General features: G+C 36.4%; 4 protein-coding genes and 1 pseudogene across 6 annotated transcripts; 1 reads left to right on the top strand and 4 right to left on the bottom strand.

Annotated features, from left to right (window-relative positions):
* LOC106427665 (homeobox-leucine zipper protein HDG2-like) lies at positions 1-8572 on the top strand. 2 transcript variants are annotated; one of them, XM_048756535.1, is made up of 12 exons: positions 1-930; positions 1198-1256; positions 3496-3801; positions 3891-4008; positions 4406-4594; positions 4928-5347; positions 5438-5539; positions 5652-5852; positions 7043-7226; positions 7340-7608; positions 7695-7787; positions 7870-8572. In XM_048756535.1, exons 3-12 carry the CDS (start codon positions 3530-3532, stop codon positions 8215-8217), a joined length of 2196 nt encoding a protein of 731 aa, XP_048612492.1. In that variant the 5' UTR covers positions 1-930; positions 1198-1256; positions 3496-3529; the 3' UTR covers positions 8218-8572. The 2 variants fall into 2 exon arrangements, with proteins under 2 accessions (XP_048612492.1, XP_022557106.2); XM_022701385.2 differs by lacking the exons at positions 1-930; positions 1198-1256 and having other exon boundaries at positions 2302-3801.
* On the bottom strand, positions 8186-14727 carry LOC106427615 (glutamate receptor 3.7-like). Of its 2 annotated transcripts, none has more exons than XM_048756533.1 (6): positions 14178-14727; positions 10687-11942; positions 10345-10616; positions 10224-10255; positions 9240-9649; positions 8186-9159 (listed from the first exon to the last, which is right to left on the bottom strand). In XM_048756533.1, exons 1-6 carry the CDS (start codon positions 14437-14439, stop codon positions 8707-8709), a joined length of 2685 nt encoding a protein of 894 aa, XP_048612490.1. In that variant the 5' UTR covers positions 14440-14727; the 3' UTR covers positions 8186-8706. The 2 variants fall into 2 exon arrangements, with proteins under 2 accessions (XP_048612490.1, XP_048612491.1); XM_048756534.1 differs by having other exon boundaries at positions 10687-13525; positions 14178-14413.
* A 680-nt stretch (positions 14728-15407) lies between these two features.
* LOC106370586 (F-box protein DOR-like) lies at positions 15408-17559 on the bottom strand. The gene has a single exon (XM_013810589.3). The coding sequence runs from the start codon at positions 16820-16822 to the stop codon at positions 15644-15646; it is 1179 nt and encodes a 392-aa protein (XP_013666043.2). The 5' UTR covers positions 16823-17559; the 3' UTR covers positions 15408-15643.
* A 208-nt stretch (positions 17560-17767) lies between these two features.
* On the bottom strand, positions 17768-19414 carry LOC106447081 (annotated as a pseudogene).
* Positions 19415-20231: 817 nt separating this feature from the next.
* Positions 20232-21935, bottom strand: LOC106427616 (F-box protein DOR-like). Its single transcript, XM_013868336.3, has 2 exons — positions 21812-21935; positions 20232-21586 (listed from the first exon to the last, which is right to left on the bottom strand). Exon 2 carries the CDS (start codon positions 21557-21559, stop codon positions 20390-20392), a length of 1170 nt encoding a protein of 389 aa, XP_013723790.1. The 5' UTR covers positions 21560-21586; positions 21812-21935; the 3' UTR covers positions 20232-20389.
* Between the last annotated feature and the right edge of the window lie 353 nt (positions 21936-22288).

A 22288-nucleotide genomic window follows, 5' to 3' on the forward strand; every position in this document is an offset into this window, starting at 1 on the left:
TTATTTTTTGAATAAATGATCAAATTGGTAATCAATCAAATAATTTCCTATTCTTTTATTGACTATAACTTTTTTATATGATTTTTGTAATCGATCAAATTAGTAAGAATATCGTTTTATATTTTCCATTTTGTTTCTTATTCCGATCATTTTTATTCATTTAAGTAATAAATGATGGTCCAGTCAATACTAATAAAAAAAATTCCACCATTGACCCAAATTTTAATTTGTTATTAACAAGATATATGATAACATATATATGTAACATATATAAATGAACCAATCTTGAATATGTAAGTTAATCTGAGACCAAACAATCGCAAAAGTAATTTAAAATTTAAGAAAATGTATATATTGTTGAAAGAATCATTTGAGAAAAGTTTATCTCTTGTATTAGTATTATAAATAAGATTGATTGTGTATTTTAGGTAAAACAAATTTAGATTTTGAAACAAATTTAAATAATGTGATTTTTTCTTACAGATATACGCATAGTCCTAGGTCCTACCATTGAATTTTTTATTTCTTAAAATGAAAAGTTTAAATAACAAAAATAGATTACACATTAAAATGTAAAGAAGAATATCTTAATAACATTTTTCTTCTAATGGTAAGAAACTAAATTTAGTTGTCTACTATATTGTGCCAAGGATAGAAACTGTGAAAAAGTCATACTGTCCCTTTCTCTCTCTCTTTTCTTCTGTTTTCTTTTCGTCGAGCGTGTAGGGTAGATATAGACTAAGAGTGCGTCTGCCTCTCACAATATATATATATATATCACCATTAAATTCAATAGCACACTCACTAATCCTCTCTCCAACACTTTCATTAACTCTCTCCTTTGAACGTACGCCTCTAAACCGCTTCGTAAAACCACAAACGGTTTTCCGACCAAACTCATTGCCTATTCTTCATCGACAACGTACATTTGTAATATTCATTAACTTTCTCATTAAGCATGGTTAAATTTATTGAACCATTCATATTCACTAACTTTCTCACTAATCATGGTTAAATTTATTGAACCATTCATTTTATGGTAAAGTACATAATCATCAATCATCAATAACTTATTTAATTATCTATCATGTCCATATACATAAATGATACATCAAATGATGACATGATTCTTATTTATACTGTTATCTGGACCGTATCATATTTGTTTATAGATTTATATTTTTTTCTCGTTTATAGAAAGAGAGTGATTAGACAAAGCTGGAGTGAGAAACGAAGCTAACAAAGGAACCATAAAGGTATCGTTGGATTCTCATAATCTTACTTATCCTTTTCAATTTATGTTTTCATGCATGACGTTTATATACACTATGTATGTGTGTAAAATTATTTATGTATCTTACATAGTTTGATCTCCACCGGGAAAGATCTGACTACATATACATAAACAATTAATGAAAAATATATTCGAAAAATTTTAAAATATTTTTCAATTTCCTTAAATTCTTACATAGTTATAGTCGGATCTTTTTAGGTGGTCGTCCAATTAATCCATAATATATATACATCTTATATATTAAAACAGATGCGACAACTTTGATTCATGTGTGATTTTTAAAAAAATAGACCTTACATATTCCTAGAAAGTCATGTAACATTTAATCTCTAATTTTATCATTTAAATTTTGGGCTTACCATAAATTTTTATTGGGCTATCAATAATTGGATTTAAACAATAGATGATCCATTGGATTTATAGATAGTATAAATTAAATAAATATAATTTAATATTGTAATAATATACCTTCATATGTTAAATATTTAAATATTTATCGATGTTAACTTTTCAAATTATAAAGATTTTTTTTTAAATAAAAAAAACATATTATCTAACAATGATTAATCTTTACTACCTTAAACCAATGAAAACAAATTTTAAGCTATATAGTTTATTTTAAAAACTAAACAAAAACTAAATATTTAATTATTTACTCGATAATATAAATCTATGAAGCGAAAAGTTTAATTTCTTAAACACTTTCTAAATTTGCGAAATATTACAATATCTTTGAATATAACAATAAAATAATATTTTACTAATCTTTACATATATAGTTACGATTTTAATAATGAAATATTAATCCGAAAATATATATATATAAGAAGATACTAATACAACTGAAAGTTTGAAACAATCTATTCAATGAAAAAATATACTGTAAATTTATTATGTTTTAAAAATTGATAGACACATATATATTATAATATATACCAATTTAGAATTAAAAACAAAATATTTATATAAAAATAAATTAAAACAAAAAACTCACGCGGTTGCGCGGATCGAGATCTAGTGATTAATTAAAAAAATACTCAATGTTCAAAATTTTGTATGCTTCTAATCAGATTGGACTGAAGGTTTAGATTTATTTACGAATAATCTATAGTTTCTATTATATTGTAACTGATATAAGATAAATATATGATATTACATACATAATTAAAGGATGTGTTAGTACCGGTCTTAGTAATTAATCATATACATTTATTGATAAAAAATAAATGATATTTTCAAAACAAAAGAACAAAATGTTTTTTTTCAGTATTTCAAATTTTGTGCTATGTTGTTTTCCAGCATTTCAAATTTCACGCGCTATTAATATAATCTTTGAAATTAATTAATAAGTGATTTACTTTTACTAAATGATTTTATTATTGATATAATTGAACTATAAATAATTAATTGTATGATGTCACATCTGTATTAAGATTTTTTTTTATATTTTAAATTTTTTATAAAATAAAATAATAATCAATCTAGATTAATAGAATATTTATATCGATTAGGAAAGGGTCTAAAGACTCTAAACTACACCATTATTAATTTGGCTGCCTACATTAACTGTTTGAGAAAAGAATCCACCACTTATCTTTTTGTATTCTTTTCCCTTTCTCTTTCTCTTTGTTTTATTTAGATTTTCTCCTTTTTCAATTTATATCTCTGTAAACTGAGGAACCTTCAAAATAAATTTACTGTAAAAACAAAACATGTTCAGTATTCTTTTGATCGGCTTGATACTACGATTTTTAATCAGTCTCTAAGAAGATTTATCCTTTTTATAATCTTAATTTTTTTTCAATATATATTTGGTTTCATTTGTTTCTGTCTATGAAAGTCAATTTATGTTGATTCTTTGTTAATATGCTGGTTGCGGTGTTATGCGTTTTTGTGTCCTTAATTTCAATTGGTAGGTCCTTTCATTACAAATACCGTCATCCTGAATTTCTTATATTACTCTTTTATTTATAAGATCTTTAAGAAGAAGAAAAAGGAGAGAAAGAAAAGTAGTTGACTTGGAGAAGCTAACTTTTTCTTGTAACGAATTCAGTGTATGTGGGCAAGAGTTTGTCTAGATACTAAGGGAAACGAAATAAACTTTTCTAGTAAACCCTAATTTCTGGATATTATGAGTTAAAATTATCATTTATCTTATTTGAGTTTAATCTCTAGTACTGATAGTTTTTGAAACTCTAAAGATCTTCCAGATTATCCAAAGAAAAAATAGCAAAAATGTCTCAGCCCAACATGGTACCAGTGGAGATGAACAACAATATTGGAGACGGTGATAACAACAACAACAACAACAACAACAACAACGGAAACAACACCACCACCACCAACAATGACATTAATGGTGGTATTGTTTTGGGGGATGAGGAAATAGACAGTGCTAATACAAGTGAGAATCAAGAAGATGGAAGCGATCATCAAGATCCAGCACGTCCTAGTAAGAGAAAACGTTATCATCGTCACACCAAACATCAAATCCAGGAAATGGAAAAGTAATTATTCCTTAACTTTCATTTTTGTCTTATTGTATATAACTACAAAACTTTAACTTTCATTTTTGTCTTGTTTCTTTGTTGAATAGTTTCTTCAAAGAGTGTCCTCATCCAGATGACACGCAAAGGAAAGAGCTTAGCCGTCAGCTGGGATTAGACCATCATCAGATCAAATTCTGGTTCCAGAACAAACGCACCCAAATAAAGGTATATGTATGTCAAAAAATGTATCATCAGTTATCACATATTTAATATTTTGACAAAAATTATAGTTGGTTCTGATTCATGGTAGATAAATATATATTGATGGTTATCTATACATATGTAGTGTTGACATAATGCGAGAGAATATAAATGCAACACATGTATTATGCATAAGGTTTTTCAAATTAAATGTCTAATTGCGCGCGCAACACAAATGTGACATAAATCGCGCTTATACGGTGGTGTGAGGGTTGCACGAACGCAATCAAGATTCATGATTACTTCTTTTACTAAATTAATTCTTAACTCACTTAAAAACCAAAAACTTCGTTGTCTTTGTTACTCATCCATTCTAAATATATATATAACCACTCGGCTTGGTCTTTTTTTTTTTTGGCAGAATCATCAAGAACGCCATGAGAACTCACAACTTCGGGCAGAGAACGATAGGCTTAGAGCCGAAAACCACCAATGTCGAGCATCTATTGCTAAGGCCATATGTCATAGGTGTGGAGGTAAAACCGCAATTGGTGAAATGTCTTTCGAGGAACATCATCTTCTCCTCGAAAATACTAAGTTAGCTGAAGAGGTACGTACGTACTATGTGTACTAGAAGATGAATAAGTGAGCCATGCACCTTTATAATGTATTTTTAACTTAAAATGCTAGGCATACACCGGAGACTAACATATATGATTAATTAGTCTCATAACCATTTCACAACGTAGCACTGAAATCAACATGGTGAAACTCATAGATTCTTATACAATTTTTTTGGTTGCCAATATATAGATTTGGAAGTTCATACATATAAAAATCAATTCATACAGCATATCAGTAGGCTATGTAATTAGTTCATACATATAAAAATCAATTCAAATCTAATTTTCAACTTCTTTTTTTTTGTCTTTTGGGGTGCTAGATCCGTCAATTATCTTTGGTGATGCCCAAGTGTACAGGCAAGCCTGTAATGAACTATACCCTTACTCCTCCTGTTCCAGCTCGACCTTCGGAAGAGATAGCATCTAATAGAAGAGAAGTCTATGGAAGTATCGGAAACCTCCCGGGGTCAGCACTTAGAGTGAAAGATGTCGATAAGCCGTTGATCATAGAGTTAGCAGAGTTAGCCATGAAGGAGCTAATGGCGATGGCTCGACTGGATGAACCGCTGTGGGACATAGGAGCTAATGGCACGAGCTTAGCTTTAAACTTGAATGAACACACAAGAATATTTCGGAACGGACTCGGGCCTATACTGAATGGGCTTAGAACCGAGGCATCCAAGGCAACCTCAATCGCGTTCATGAACCATCTAGACATTGTTCAAAGTTTAATGGATGTGGTAAGTTAATTAAATGTTCCCTTGTCAACAACATACATACGTTAATAGTGTCTACAAGGTGTTGTTATTAACTAACGTGTATTTTCACAGAATCTTTGGTCGAACATGTTTGCTAGAATGGTTGCTAGAGCCATGAGTCATGACGCTATCTTGACTGGAGTCCAAGGAAACTTTGACGGAGCGTTCCATCTGGTAGATCTTTCAATTTTATTCCAATATAATATATGTACAAGTTCAAGAAGAGTTCTAAAATAAGAACAATACTATCAACATAACTAATACTATTGTTGTTATCACTACACAGATGACTGCTGAATACCAAGTTCTTTCGCCAGTAGTCTCAACCCGAGAATGCTACTTCGTCCGCTACTGTAAGCAGCAAGGTGACGGTATATGGGCGGTGGTCGATGTTTCTATCGACCATCTCTTTCCAAACCTTGAACTTAAATGTCGGAGACGGCCCTCTGGATGTTTGATTCAGCAAATTGAAAATGGATTCTGCAAGGTACTACTAGACTTTGTGGTTAATTGTCTTGTTATGTGTTTTGTGTAGCTAGGGATGGGCGTTCGGGTACCCGTTCGGGTTCGGTTCGGATCTAATCGGGTTTCGGGTTTTTGGGTTTAAAGATTTCAGCCCCATTCGGGTATTTCTAAATTTCGGTTCGGGTTCGGTTCGGATCTTTGTGGGTTCGGTTCGGGTTCGGATAACCCATTTAAATTATTTTTAAAACTTTAATATTCATTATATGCTTAAAATTTCTCAAAATCTATAAATCAAAATAATATATTACATATAAATTTGTATAATAAATGTCAAAATACCTAAAATTAACATATAAATTGGTTTGATTTAAATATTTAGATAGAAAATAAATAGATATTTCAAGCATTTTGGTGTTTTGAATATATTTTAGCTATTTTAGACATTTACTTTTAACTATTTATGTATATTTTCAAGTATTTTAGATAACTTTAAAGTATCTTATATATTTTGGATGTTTTTAATATATATTAAATCTAAAAATAAGTAATATATTTAGGTATATAAATCTATTTCGGTTACATTCGGGTACCCGAGATACTTCAGTTCGGGTCGGGTTCGGTTTCGGTTCTTTAGATACCAAAATTTTGAACCCGTTCAGATATTTAATCAATTTCGGTTCGGGTTTTGTACTACTTTTTCGGATCAGGTTCGGTTCGGTTCTTCGGATCCGGGTTTTTTGTCCAGCCCCTATGTGTAGCCATGCGGTTTATGCGTTTTTTGTTTCTTTGGTTTATTTGGGTCAGATATTTTCGCCACAATCTCACCAAATTAAACCGAAATTTTTGTTTGGTTTTGGTAAATTTCAGTTTTCAAAATTTTAGTATTTTACCGAAAATAACCAAAATTTTTGTTTCGGTTAAATTTCAATTTATATTTTTCTAAAATGGACAATATTGGTTAATTCGGTTATATATTTTTTCGGGTAGTTTAATTAGGTTATTTTGGTCAATTTTGGATAATTCATTTTTAAGAAAAAATCAAACTAACTTAAAACTGAATCTGAAGTATTTTCAAAATATTTAAATTAAATCAATCTCGAAACCATAACCAAACTGAAAACCGAATTTTTTTGTTCAGCTCAGTTGAAATTCCGCAGAGTTAGTTTTGTGTGTAAACAAATTTAAATGGTTATCATTTTGGTTTTGAAAAAGGTTACTTGGGTTGAGCATGTGGAGGTAGATGACAGAGAAGTACACCCCTTGTATAAGTCCTTAATCAGCTCTGGTCAAGCTTTAAGTGCTGAACGTTGGGTTGAAACATTGGAGCGCCAGTGCGAGCGTTTAGCCTACATCATGTCTCCAAATGTTCCATCCATAGAACCGGATGGTCTAATAAGTATTTGCTACTCCCTATGATCTTACGCAATCACAAACATTGCTTCTAAGTGATAAACTCTTTCTCTCCTTTTTCCTTAACCATTTTGTGAGTTTTTTTGTGGAATGGTGCAGTGATAACGAACAATGCAAAGCAGAGCCTTCTGAAGATAGCTGAGAGGATGACAAGAAGCTTCCTCTCTGGAGTGGCTACTTCAAATGGAGATATATGGTTTAGATTGTCTGGTAATGGAGGAAATACTGTCAGAGCGATGACTCGAAAGAGCTTGAATGATCCAGGAAGGCCTGTAGGGGTCATTCTCTATGCATCTACTTCGTTTTGGCTACTGGTTCCTCCTAAGACTGTCTTTGACTTCCTTAGAGATGCCAAGAATCGAACCAATGTTAGTACCTTTTTTGGAACAATAACTTCTCTTTGTTTTGATTTCTTTCTTGATATATATAACATGTTTTAAAATGTTATCTGCAGTGGGATGTTATCACAACTGGAGGGGAAGATTTGCAGTTGATGTCACAGATTGGAAATGGGAGAGACAGTAGGAACTGTGTATCTTTACTCCGGGTATAAAAGTTACTCTCTGTTTAGTTTATTTTTGATTCTGTTTGGTCTTTGATATGTGACTAATGTGTTTCTGGTTATACAGACCCCAAACACTAGCCAGAAAAAGATGATGATGATCCAAGAGACCTCTACTGACCCAACCGCTTCATTTGTGATCTATGCACCTCTTGATGTAACATTGACAGAGAATGTTCTCATGGGAGGTGACCCTGGCAATGTGTCACTACTTCCAATGGGTTTTGCTATTCTTCCTGATGGTACGGCTCAGCCTGGAAGAGAAGGAGGGTCACTCGTGAGTGCTGCCTTTCAGGTTCTGGCTGAAAAAGATCCGTCGGCTAGGCTGTCTTTTAGCTCTCTTGCAACCACTGAAAATCTGATTTTAAAAACCGCGCATAAGATCAGAGCTTACTTTAGTCAGCAGACAGTTTGAAAGGTACATCACTGAACTCATTTCAGTAAAGAAACTTAAAACCATTGATGCCTGCAACGTGACTTTTTTATTTCTTTAAAGGGGATGCAGAGGAGTCAATCAGTGGGAAGAGTCAAGAAGAACCTGAGAAGAAGCCATGCTGGGTTTTTCTGTTGAATTTTACTTCCTTGTGAACTTTTGCTAAGACCATTGTTATTTGTGTTTTTGTTTCATTGTTATTGTTGGAACCTTATCAACTCATTTTCTCTATTTGTGTTTCAAATATGTTTTTTTGAACTTTCTCTGATGGCTTTTGATCTTTTTTTTTGTGGTCTTGATGATTTTGTTTATGTGTTTTTGTTTCGCTGATGTTTTTTGTGTGTTTTATTTCAGTGTTTATGTGTGTTTTATTTCATTGATCTTTTTTTTTTGTGATCTTGCTTACATGTTAGCTCATATGTAATTACAATACAACTTGCCTTTCTACAAAGTGGAGTCTACTCATCAACTTTATCGTACCTCAGAATCACCTTGAAGTTCCACAACTTGAGATGGGTTGTTGTTAGAGTCATCATCACTCCTAGTGGCTTCTTCTTTCTCATCCACAAACTCCACGAAACCCAACATAAATCCCCATAAACGCGTCGTCGTAGGAGAAGACGACAAAGAAGCTCGTGGCGTCAAGCTTATCCTCTCACTCCTTCTGTACCGCACGAACTGGCGTATCATCCTGAGAACAAACACCAAGAACGCAGAGACAGTGATCGCAACGCAGAAAAGGTACAACCCTTCGAAGCTCTTGAGATGAAACTGGTTTGGCTCTGGTTGGTTCCAATCTGACTTCTCTCCGCAGCTCTTCTTGCATAGCCATTTCTTCAGAATCCTTTTCTGCTTTCTCGTCTCAGTGAGATTCAAGATCGCTGTTGACATGTCTATAGCCAGTGGAGAATCTCTCTTAAACGCCTTTTAAAAACAAGAAACAAGAAACAAAACCTCAAACTCTTCTCATTATAACAAGACAAAACACGCAAAATTGTACTCACAAATCCCCAACCGCGGTTCATAAACGGCTCTCCGACAATTTTGAAACCAGTCCGTTCCGCTAAGAACAGTTCAATGTAAGGGAGCTCGTCAACAATAGCAGCTACGCCTCCCAAAGCGTTTGGCCCTAGCTTTAGAGCCCTTTCATACTCCTCAATCGAGTCAAGTGGGACCAGTCTAGACCGAGCCATGCCAAGACTGTAGGTTAAGTACTCGAAAGTGAACGTCCCAGACTGGTAACCGATAGGCAACTCACTTGCTCGCAAGCTGTCGATGCCGGTAATGGCAGAGGGAAGCTGTTGAACTGTGAGGATTGAGCTGACTTCCGCTTTGTAGCTCGCGATTAGAACCATCAATAGGAAGAGCCAAAAAATCATCACTAGTCTCGCTAGATTGCTTATCGTATCTTCATCTGTTGACAGAACGCAAAAAACTAGAGTCAAGTATAGCCCTAGCAAAAAAATAAAGGAACTGTTACCAGGACACCAAGAACAAAAAGGATACTCAAATATATAAAAATATTAATTATTTATACATATAACTTAACTGAATAAAAAAAAAAATATCCGAAAGTGCTTTAAAAAAATAATTATTAAAAATATCCGAACTATCCGAAATTATCCAAAATATTAAGATATTTATATCTAAAAAATCCAAAATAATCTGAATTGTCTATCGTAACCATCCTAATTACTCAATATTTTATCTAAAATAGCTAACTAATTTACGTGAATTATCGGAAATAACCGAACCGGAACTAAATGGGAACTGATTTTTTTTATATTTTCCGGATATTAGAATCAATATCCGAACCAAACCAAAGATAGCTAACACACTAATTGGATCTTCTAGATCCCTGTCCCCCAAACTACGTCCAAAATACCCGAAAATATTCAAAATACCCAGGGGTAGTCAAGTATGTATCAGACAGATCCGAAAATGTAACACTATCAACTTTTGTGTATGATGAGACTGCGGCTACTTACGATTTCTCTTAAAGAGAGTGGAAAAGCTGAAACTGCAAGAAAAAAAAAACAGAGCAGAAATGTCAGAGAAAACTCCAAGAATGAACTATCTAATTCAGTGAATGCTACGAGCTGAACTTACAAGATCATCGTGATGATTTGTCTTCGTGGTGGCCCTCTGAAATCTTCATTGACGCGATGTTCGAGGATCCAAATGACAACGCCAATACAGAGAAATGAAGCTAGAACAACGCACCATAGCTGAGTGGTGAAGGGTCTCAGAAAGATCCAAGTCCCATCGTAGACGTTTGGAATCACCACCACAAGGCCTGTGGAAGCATATGGCTGCGAGAAATCTACTAGTTTGGACCGGGTTGGGACTATTGTAATATCTCCAACTGCTGCATCGTATACCTGAAAGTTACTCTAAGAAATGTTCAATGATCTCTGAAGCTTTTGTACAATTTTTTAAGTGGATACTTACGCCATCCGATACCATTTGAATAATCTTGCTGTAATTAGGACTTGAATGGCCATCCCCAAATGACTCAAACTTGTAAGGAACATTGTAAGGGAGTAACTTCAATGCTTCAATGAAGATGTCAATACATAAGCCTTTGATATGATGGGTACTAGTGTTCCTGTCTTCAGTCACAAACTCGACAAAACTAACTCTTTTAGGGACAACAATCTTCAGTGGATTTTCGGAATCAATGACCCATCCACGTGGCTTTTCACTGCCACCACCAGGCCATGTTATGTTACCAACTGAAAAACCACCATTTTTCGACCAGAAACCCACAGTGTGAACGCCTGTTCTGTCCACATTGATGATTTCGTAGTCACAGCCAGTGACATTTCGACCAGAAGAACCAAACCGAACTTGACCGGCCAAACCGGTGAAGTTAACCTTCAGAAGCTTCTCAAGTAGTACCTCCCCTCTGTTGAATATTTTGACTTTCTCCAGGTGAAGTTTATGTCCTTGTGCGTGAGTTAACTTCTTGGAGTGAGAGAATGTTATCTTGACTCCCTCATTCAACATTTTCTCGATGCCGTATGCAATCATCCACACCGTATCATATGCATGGAACGCGTAGGCATTCATTGACCTGTTCCTCTTTAGTTGGCGCATCTTTATGGATTCTGGTATGTATTGACGAAGCCCCACTACTCCTTCAAGACGTTTAAAAGTATCTTCCCCACTCAAAGAGGAATCTAAGGTAACTGAGAGCCAGTCTGTGGCGAGCCACACGTATTCACGTGTCATCATCTTCAGCTTCTGCGCTATGGTAAAGATTCTGAGCAAAGGGTCAGGACCAAAATGAAGGATGTAGACTCTAGGACCAAGGGACTTGGATCTGTTCAAAGCATCAGTGACGGAGTTTTCATCAGCGTGTAATGAGAGCGGCACTTTATAGGAGATTCTGAATCTTTTCTTGTCAAGCTCATCATCAAGAGCAGAAACTCCGTTTCTTCCGAGCTCGTCATCTGAGTAAACAGATATCACCTCTTTCCATCCGTGGAAATCGATGAGTTCCACAAGGGCGGACATTTGGTGGGCGTCATCAGGTGTGGTCCGGAGAAAGAAGGGGAACTGGAGGGCGGAGAGTGTTGGATCAGTTGCTGCGAATGAGACGAGGGGGAACTTGAGCCCTTTTGCAATGTCTGATAATGTATGAGCGATGGAGGATGAGATAGGACCGATGATAGCCACCACTTCTTTCCCAAGCACTTCAAACGCTGCAAAATAACAAATTAACAACCACTTGAACTTTTTTTGTAACACAAATTCATTAAATCAAATCTAAAATGTTTCAGCGATTACAACCGGAGGTATGCTCGACGGTAAAGTAAAAAACAAAGACAACAAAGCCGTAAAACAAGGGATAGAAGTGTTGCAAGGAGAGGCTAGCTCGAAGTAGAGAGATCCGCGGATAATCTTCACTTGAATCCTTGAAACCACAGTTCGGAAGAACTTCAAATAGTCTGTAAAGACGTTGAAATACCCTAGTGAAAGGGGTTGGAAGAGGGGTGGGAAGCCAATAGAGACTAAGTTACCCGTCAAACGAAAGAGGACAGCTCTAATACCGTCTACGATGTCCCGGGAGACTAGGTGAATCTCAAGTGTTCCGAGAAGCAAACAGTTCGGTAAGCAAAATGATAAGTCGGTTGAAACTCTTTTCATCTCCGATTCCATTGATGAATTCAACACTGAGTCGAGCATAATTGCTTCCAAAGTCGGAGGGAGTTGTCGGATGGAGCCGTGAAATTGAGGCTTTTGATGCCTACAATTGGAGCCACCGAGAAAGCTTTCCGAAAAGACTATGTGAATCTCTAAGAGAACCAAAAGCAAATAAGACCTGAGAAGTCTGAATTTAGAGATGAAGATCACGTAAAATCTTAGGGGCCCAGAACCTCTCAAAATATATATGTGGCCCAACTGATGTAACAAAGCCCAAGCCCATGAGTTACCCAAGAGAGTGCAGATTAGGGTTTTGTGTTTGAGAGATTCGCCGATGCCGTTCTCTGAAAACGTCTCAGCCTCTCTACGTCCGGTGGGGCTCAAAAATCCGGTTGACAGATGTCTCTTGTAAACTTCTGGGTAAGGACGTTGGGGGAGTCGTGATGGGAAGAGCATTTGTTTTGCCGGAGATTTCAATAGATTTTTTTTGGAAAGGTTGTCTCCGTTGAGTCTTTGGTGAGCCGGCGCTGTTACGAAGACAGGATACACGACGGGACCAAGACCAGCAAGGCAATAGACGAGGGTTGGTGAGAGACAGCGGTTGGAGATGGGGATGGTGGACGAATTTGGACTCCAAATTGAAAGAGTTTTAATGCAGTATGGTGGAGTCTCATTGAAGGTGAAGGTGGCGAGGAATGGTGAAAGCGCTTTAGATCTACACAAACCTCAAGATCCGGCGAGCCCAAGCCCTGGATGAGTAGATCCGGTGGTTGTGTTTCCACATGGAGGAGCGGCGCCGAGGATTGAAGAAGGAAGGACGATGGCGGCAGTGAGCAGAGGAGGATTCGTCTGAGACCCAAGCGTTGACTCTACTCGTACAAGGAGGCGAACAGATCTGGTGTGAGGAGCTTCGAGAAACATAGGACGCGAGCCGTAGGAGACGGCGAGAAGACGGAATCCGTAACCAAAAGCGACGAAAAGATATAGGACCAGAGCAGGAAGAAACAAGAGACGGGGAGAAGGACCCGACGCCGGCAAAGAGGTTTATTATGTTGTGTGTAGTATTCCCATTTCGAACTAGGTTTGGCTCAGGGGGAAGACAAACAATGCATCCACCCACGGCCCACCTGCATTCTTATCACTGAAACAAAAAAATTTAGGCCCATTTGTTCATACAAATTTTTTATTTTTAATGAGTATCCTAAACAAAATATGAAATGGATCTTGTGCAAATGCACCTTCAGCACAAGGCCAGAGTCGGGCTTGATTCTTATACTTCGTACGTTTCATAATACATAATGTTTTAGAAGGTTTTTAATGTTTCAAATTTTTTTGATGTTTTGACATTTTAATGCTCATTTTAATTTTATTGAAAATTGTTCCAATGGTATTTTAGTGTTCTTTTTATGATTGGTTATAGTTTATATTTTTAATGATAACTTTAAAGAAAAAGTAAATTTCTTAATTTATGTGTTTTAGTCATAACATTAAATATTATGAAACAAAATGAGTATTTACGGTGTTGAATTTAGGCAAAATATTATCTAAGATTTAAAAAATTTAAAACACTAATAAACAAAACTAATAACTTTAATTATCTGTTAAAAATTATATATTTTTTTAGTAATAATTTAGCAATATTATTAAAATTTATTAACTATTGGATCTAAAAAAAATTGTCCCAGGGCCCTCATCTTGTTGAGCTGGCCCTGTTTGAACCCATAACGGCACTGATGTGCCATAACATAACTGATGAGCACAAGTGTTCTGAAGAAGAAGAACAATCATGGTACCTGCGAAGGATCCATGAAAGACATTGCAAGAAGAGTCCTCCACAAAAAGACGTAGCTCTGTTTCTTGGAGAAGGCTTGTGTCAGCGTTCACATCAGAGACAGCTGCCTCGAGAGCTACTTTTGCAGCTCTTCCGATAACGGAATCAAAAGTGAAAACAGCACCGAGGTTTATCACTTTAGGCCTTTGGCATCTCACTTGAACCATCAGAGTGGCTACAATCAGTACCGTTATAGCAACGGATTTGTCAATGCGTAGTCCCATGGAGACAAGGCAATCAAACTAACAGTTCAGATTGTTTGTGTCTGAACTATAGGACCATCTCTCTTTTCTTTCTTTTTTTTTTAAATCTAGTGTCTCTTCAGCATTGAGGATGAGAATAACAGTGACTGATCATCTTACCTAGTCAAGAACCAGAGAGAAAAATGAATCAAGGTAAGGTTTACAGTTTTGACGTGTAGAACAAGAAAAACTCTTTCATCAAAGATAACAAGGAAGCCAAACAGAGCCGGTAGGTAAAAGAGTAAGAACAAAAAGACAAAGCTTTACCCACGACAAGAATCAGTTCAACAGTGTGATAATGTTTCTCTCTATTTCAGCAACCTTCAGGTTCTCTGAGGAATATAAGCTACAAACGGAAAATTTCCTACAAAGAAACGAATTGTTTAAGAGGAAAAGTCAAGGCACGGAACAAAAAAGGCTGTTATAAGACAGGATTCCTAAAGAGATAAAGATAAAACTTGGAGACCTCACCAGCCAGAAAGTCATCATCTTCTTCTTCTTCTCGAATAGAAGAAAAACGTGCGACTCAAGTTTCTTCTTTTGGTTTGAGCTACTGTCAAAAGCAGCCGTGGGGACCATTATCATGGGCATACATCTAACGGCCCTTGTTTTTCAAAAGTCTTCTAATCTTCTTAAGCTTCTTAAACGTGCAACCATAATCATATTCTGTTCCTTTTACGTTGCTTTCAGCAAAATGGTTACAAGTAAATTCATTATGCTTTCCATAACTCCATCATAGTGATTTGAACGTTTACTTGGAAGAGTTATATAACAAGAATAAACATATAAGTTTGGATCAAGCTTCTTAATAGTTGAATCATCATCATTATCTATAGGTCTTCCTTCAACTTCTTAATTTTGTACCTTTTCTCTTGCAAATTTTTGGCTTGTGATAAACACTCGAAGAATGTAACTCAGATTCTGCTTGATACAATCCAAAACGGCACAAAAAGTCAAATGTACAACTTGTGATTTATCATATCTTCTACAAGGGTCCGGGCAAACTAGTAACATTCTGCTCATTTACTCTTACTCTCTCTATCACAGCACTGAAAGATCACATTCTAAACTTCTCTATTTTGGATTAGTATATACATTTTTAAAGAGTTTGTAACAAGAAGATTATCTATCAACCACTTGTTGAAACTTCCACAAGAGGTGGATTTTCGAACTACTCATCTCTTACTTAAAGAAGCTTCACATTCTCAACATGGTTGAGATAGGTGTAGAACATCTTACCCATAAACGCTTCTGGTCCTTGGATTCCAACTTTTGTGATCGTCTTTCTCTCCACGTTGAAGTAGATGACATAAGAAGGCACTCTTTGGAACCAGGGGGCCAAGACGATTTCATTTACACCAACCATTCCAGCAATGCGCATGTTTCTGGAAACTACATCCTCCCACGAAGGTGGTAATACGTAGACATGATTGCTCCACTCGTGTTTTCCAGCGTCAAGCAGAACCCACAGCTCAAAACTTGTAGTTGCTCGAGTAACAGCATGAGAATCTCCAGACATAAGCAAACCTAGTTTCCCATCGTAGTTTACTAGAGTTGTTGAACCAGGCATTGCTTTACTAGAGGTTTCCATGAACTTCACAAAGCTGAACTTCTCAGTCCTCAAATCAAAACAAACGACCATAGACTTCACGGACGAACTGTTTGCTGCCGCTGTGTAGTAAAGAACACCTCTGATGCATATCCACTTACGAGAAGAAGAATGTGGCACGCAACACTCGACCAACCTCCATGTCAGTTTCTTGGTTCCTAATGTCAGAACTTGGTGCCTCACAGAGTGACCACTTACATACGAGCTTTCCATTGACAACGCCTTGAACTCTTTCGCAATGGGCTCATATCCAAGATAGCTTTCGATTCCAAACCTCATCCTCGACTTCAATGTTGGTAAGATCAAAGACTGTCCCGTGCTAGGGTTACATATCACCGGGACATACGCTGGATTTATCCTCCCCTCCAAGATCGGCTTAGCTCCATAACACAAGAAGCCATTCGTACAACCAAATAACTCATAGGAACGTGGGAAACACGCAAGATTATTGGAGGCGACAACATACGAGTTCTCTTCCGGATTTTCAGGCTGAGGCGACGAGATGAAGATATACTTACTGACGCTGCGATCTTCGCAGGCGAAAAGGAGCTGAGGGCGAGCACAAGATTTGGTCAAGAAAAGCTCTGTGAAATCTTGACGGCGAAGCATGGAGGACCAGAGCTTGCATGCGCAACGACATCTCGCCATCGCCTTCGACGGCAGCCTCGAGAATATCTCCATAGCGAGCTCGTCAGGAACCGGCAATGAGTTCCCATGAAGTGACGCCATCGATCGTGTAGCGCGCCGTGATGTCATGGCTGAGTTCGTATCGTTCGTTTTAGAAAGACGGAAGAGTTACGAAGAAATAGAGAAAGGGGCTTTCGGTATAAAGTTTCTCGCTGTTCTTATACCTAAAAAAAGAGTGTCCATGATGAAAGTAAAGGTTATTTTTATTCTTAAATTTATCTTCATGTTTTCTCAGTTCTAACGGTTATTTTTCTTTGTAACAAAAACTAGAAAACTTGTTTGCAGTGTCTTTCATACAAACGGTTCAAACTTATTTCTAAGTAATAAAATTTAATTAAATAATTAATCACAGTTAATATATTAGTATTGTTGAGTATTTAAACTCAAATCATTTTTAATGTTTAAACTTTTCAATTAAGTTTGATTTGGGTAAAATTCTCATGTACTATAATTAACTTGAAAACTTTTAGCTGAGTTTATTTAACTGATTAGATTAAACGTCTACGTTATCCGTAAAACAAATCGATGTTACCTGTAAATTTTTAGTTTAAAGATTTTTACATAAACCAAACTTAGTCAAAGATTTTAGCATTAAAATTCCTTAAATTCAATAAAATGTGATGTAAACATTACATTTAAAATTTCCAAAATTAGCACTTCAAACAAATAATGCAAATAAATAATTTGTATTTTCTTTAAAATTAACCCTACATAAAATACATTTTATTTTATTTTTTCCTAAATTACATGCTTATTATAAATTTGTGATTCCCCATACTGTTGCATTTCAAGCTGGTCTGTCTTAACAAGAATAAACATCTCAGTTTGGATCAAGCTTCTTAATAGTTGAATCATCATCATCATCATCATCATCATCATCTATAGCTCTTCCTTCAACTTCTTAATTTTGTACCTTCTCTCGATGATCTCTTACAAAGTTTTGACGTATGGATAAGACACTCAAAGAATGTAACTCAAGATTCTACTCCACACAAACCAAAACAGCACAAGAAATAGATATACAACTTGTGATTTATCATATCATCTACAAGGGTCTGGACAAACATCATTCTCTGGCAAGCTTAAGCAAACTTGTGCTCTCTCTATTACATCATTTTGTAACAAGAAGATTGTCTATCATACCCTTGTTGAATCTTCTACAAGAGTTAGATTTTTTAACTAAGAAACACACTCCAAATGAATACTACACTTTGTCTCTCACTTATAAAAATGCTTAAAGAAGCTCCACATTCTCAACATAGTTGAGATAGGTGTTTATCATCTCACCCTGAAACGCTTCCATTCCTTGGATTCCAACTTTTCTGATCGTCTTGCTCTTGACATTGAAGTAGATGACATAGGAAGGCACTATTTGGTAGAGCGGGGAGAAGACGATTTCTTTGGTACCAACCATTCCAGCGATGTACATGGGCCCCGTAACCAAATCCTTCCACGAAGGTGGTAATACGTATACACGCTTGGACCACTCATGTTTTGCAGCACCTCGAAGAACCCACAGCTTAAAACGTTTACATGTTTGAAAAACATAACAAGTAAGCAAACCTAATCTGCCATTGTAGTTTATCATAGTTGCTGAAAGAGGCAGTGCTTTATTGAAACCTCCCAAGAGTTTCACAGAGCTGAACTTCTCAGACCTCAAATCAAAACAAACTACCATAGATTCCCGTGAAGAAGACCTAGGTTCTGCAGCTATATAGTACAAAACGCCACTGATGCATATCCACTTACTTGAAGAACAGTGTGGGATGCAACATTCGACCAACCTCCATGATTGTTTCTTGGTTCCTAATGTCAGAACATGGTGCTCCTTACCATCATCACATACAGACAATACCTTGAACTCTTTGACAATGGGGTCATATCCAAGATAGCTTTCCACCCTATACTTCTCTTTCGAGTTCAATCTTGGTAATATCAAGGACTGTCCTGTGCTGGGGTTACATATCACCGTGACAATCACTGATTTGTTCTTGCCTTGCTTAGCTCCATAACAGAAGAAGCCGTTGGTACAACCAAATAGTTTATAGTAACCTGGGGAACGTGCAATATGATTGGTGGCTACAACATACGAGTTGTGTTTCGGATGATTAAGCTGAGATGACAATAGGAAGTGAATCTCGTTGTGATCATGGCAGGCGAAAAGAAGCCGAGGGCGAGCGCAAGATTTGGTCAAGAATGAGTCTGTGAAATCTTGACTGCGAAGCAAGGAGGACCAGAGCTTGCATACGCAACGACATGTCGCTATAGACTTCAACGGCAGCCTCAAGAATATCTCTGTAACAACCTCAACAGGAAGCGTCAGTGAGTTTCGATCAAGTCTGGTCGTCGATCGCGTAACGCGCTGAGAAATAGTTAGACCCCCCTTCTGCCTCTTCATAGCGAGATACTTTTAGAACTTTTCTTACTACCCTGAAACAAAATACAGTTGAGAACTTAGCCCCAGATTCTACCAGATAAACGATCAATGTCGATTTTACAAATTGCAGAAGAACGAACATGAGGCACATTAATGTTTTCATCATTTCTTACCTCGAATTCACTGTCACTAGGTTGAATTTTTGGACTGGATTTGCAGTAGATCAATCGTAAATCGCAGTTAGCGTTTAGAACTATCCCCAAAATCATTTGTCGGGAATGATAAAAGAGTGAAGTAATTTTATATGGGCCTTTTGTGGGCTTACACAATATTAAAAATTATGGGTTTACGATGGGTCTGACTTGAATTTTATTAAAAACTACAATGCTCTGGACAAACTAGTAACATTTGGTGGGCGAATAGACCGAACTTGTACCAAACATGATCTCAACTCCTAATATGTATCCAAAATACAATAAGATGTTATTGAACATCTAAAATAATATCTATTACATGAACATTGATGGTTGAAAGTGGCGGTTAAAACTTGAAAGTTTTAGATTTTAGTTTTGTTTTCGATGAATGATGTTTCTCGTGTCATATGTCATGAGAACTTTGTTTTAGTTTTATGCTTTCATTTTTAGTTTTCTTTCTATCAATAACTATGTTTACTTTTCGTTTGATTCTGAATAATCATGTTTGATGTTCCTTTCTTATTTTTGAATCGATTTTACTTATATTTTAGTTACAAAATAGGTATAAATCAAGTATTTTAAAACCAAAGAATCGATTTTACTTATGTTTCGGTTACAAAATAAATATAAACCAAGTATTTTAAAACCAAAGAACCGATTGGGATTCAAACCCGAAAATACATCGAATTGTATCTGTTCTTTGAAGATTTACTAACCCCAACCCAAACCCATTAGAACCGAACCGAGCTTCCATATAACCCGAATGAAGCTGATTTTGATAAACCCGAAAAATCGAGACCCGATTAGACAAAACCGAAACCCGACTGGGATCCCAAATGTCCATGCCTAATTTTTCTCATTTCATGGATCTAGAAAATCATACTCTCTCTATCACAGCACTGAAAGATAGACATTCAAAAGCTTCTCAGTTTTGGATTAATATTTAACTATTTACAGCATTTGTAACAAGAAGATTGTCTCTCATCCCCTGGTTGAATCTTCTACAAGAGGTTGATTTTCAAACTAAGACGCTAGAAAATAAAATGAAAACTACGCTTGAAATGCTTAAAGAAACTTCACATTCTCAAGATAGTTGAGGTAGGTGTTTAGCCTCTTACCCTGAAACGCCTCCATTCCTTGGATTCCAACTTCTCTGATCGTCTTGCTCTTGACATTGTAGTAGATGACACAGGAAGACACTCTTTGGAAACAGGGGGTCAAAACAATTTCATTTACACCAACCATTCCAGCAATATCCAATCTATCCTCAACTACACCCTTCCAAACTGGTGGTAATACGTAAACATGCCTGGACCACTCATGTTTTGCAACGTCTCGAAGAACCCACAGCTCAAATCTTTTACATGATCGAGTAACATAATAATCTTCCGACGACATAAGAAAACCTAATCTGCCATTGTAGTTTGTCAGAGTTGTTGAATGAGATCTATTGAAACGCTGCAAGAGGTTCACAAAGCTGAACTTCTCAGTCCTCAAATCAAAACAAACTACCATAGATTCCACCGAATATCTGATTTTTTTAGCTATATAGTACAAAACGCCACTGATGCATATCCACTTACCAGAAGAATAATGTCGTATGCAACATTCGACCACCCTCCACGACAGTTTCTTGGTTCCTAATGTCAGAACATGGAACTCCTTACCATCATCACATACAGACAACACCTTGAACTGTTTCGCAATGGGGTCATATCCAAGATAGCTTTCCACTCCAGAGCTCCACTTTGAGTTCAATCTTGGTAAGGTCAAGGACTGTCCTGTGCTGGGGTTACATATCACCATGTCAAGCAATCGTTTATGCCACCCCTTCAAGATCCGTTCAGCTCCATAACAGAAGAAGCCATTGGTACAACCAAACAGTTTATAGTAACGTGGGGAACGTGCAATATGATTGGTGGCAACGACATACGAGTTGTCTTCCGGATTTTCAGGCTGAGGCGACGAGAAGAAGTGTATCTCGCTGCGACCTTCGCATGCGAAAAGAAGCTGAGGGCTACGAGCACTAGATTTGGTCAAGAACAGCTCTGTGAAATCTTGACTGCGAATCACGGAGGACCAGAGCTTGCATACGCAACGACATCTCGCTATAGACTTTGACGGCAACCTTGAGAGTATCTCTGTAACAACCTCAACAGGAAGCGTCAATGAGTTTCGATCAAGTGTGGTCGTCGATCGCTTAACGCGCCTAGAAATGGTTACACCACCCTTCATGAAGGAGTATGTTCCCTTACGGACGCTCTGTGAGAAAGACATTAAAATTAAACACAAACATTCTAGAACCAACCAAAACTCCAAACAAAAGTTCGATTGCATCCAGAAACTAAATACAGTTCTAGAACTTAGCCAGAGATAATGTCACATTCACCAGATGAACGATCGAGATGAAACAACAATCTACCAGAACTTCATCAATGTCGATTTTACAAATTGCAGAACAACTATTATGTTTTCATCATTTCTTACCTCGAATTCACTGTCACTAGGTTGAATTTTTGGACTGGATTTTGCAGAAGAACAATCGTAAATTGCAGTTTGGGTTTAGAAGTAGAGAAAAAGACAAAAATAGCGCTAAATCAAGTTTTTGTTTCCAAACTAGCACTCAAGGTCAAAAGTCACAAAAATAGCACTTAATGTTTTATCAAAAGTCAGAAACTTAGGGTTTAGAGTTAAATGGTGGGGTTTAGGATTTAGGGTTTAGGGTTTAGAGTTTAGGGTTTAGGGTTTAGAGTTTAGGGTTTAGGGTTTAGGGTTTAGAGTTTAGGGTTTAGGGTTTAGAGTTGAGAAATGAGGTTTTGGGAATAAGATTTCAAATTTTGAAAAATAAAAAATAAAATTTTCAAAGGATAAACTTAGAAAGGTGCTATTTTGGTCATTTTAGTTTTTGAGTGCTATTTTTGTGATATAAAGTTAGAAAGGTGCTATTTTAGAGATTTGCCCTTA

Source organism: Brassica napus, chromosome C4 (assembly GCF_020379485.1).
Source record: "Brassica napus cultivar Da-Ae chromosome C4, Da-Ae, whole genome shotgun sequence".
Taxonomy (NCBI): Eukaryota; Viridiplantae; Streptophyta; class Magnoliopsida; order Brassicales; family Brassicaceae; genus Brassica; species Brassica napus.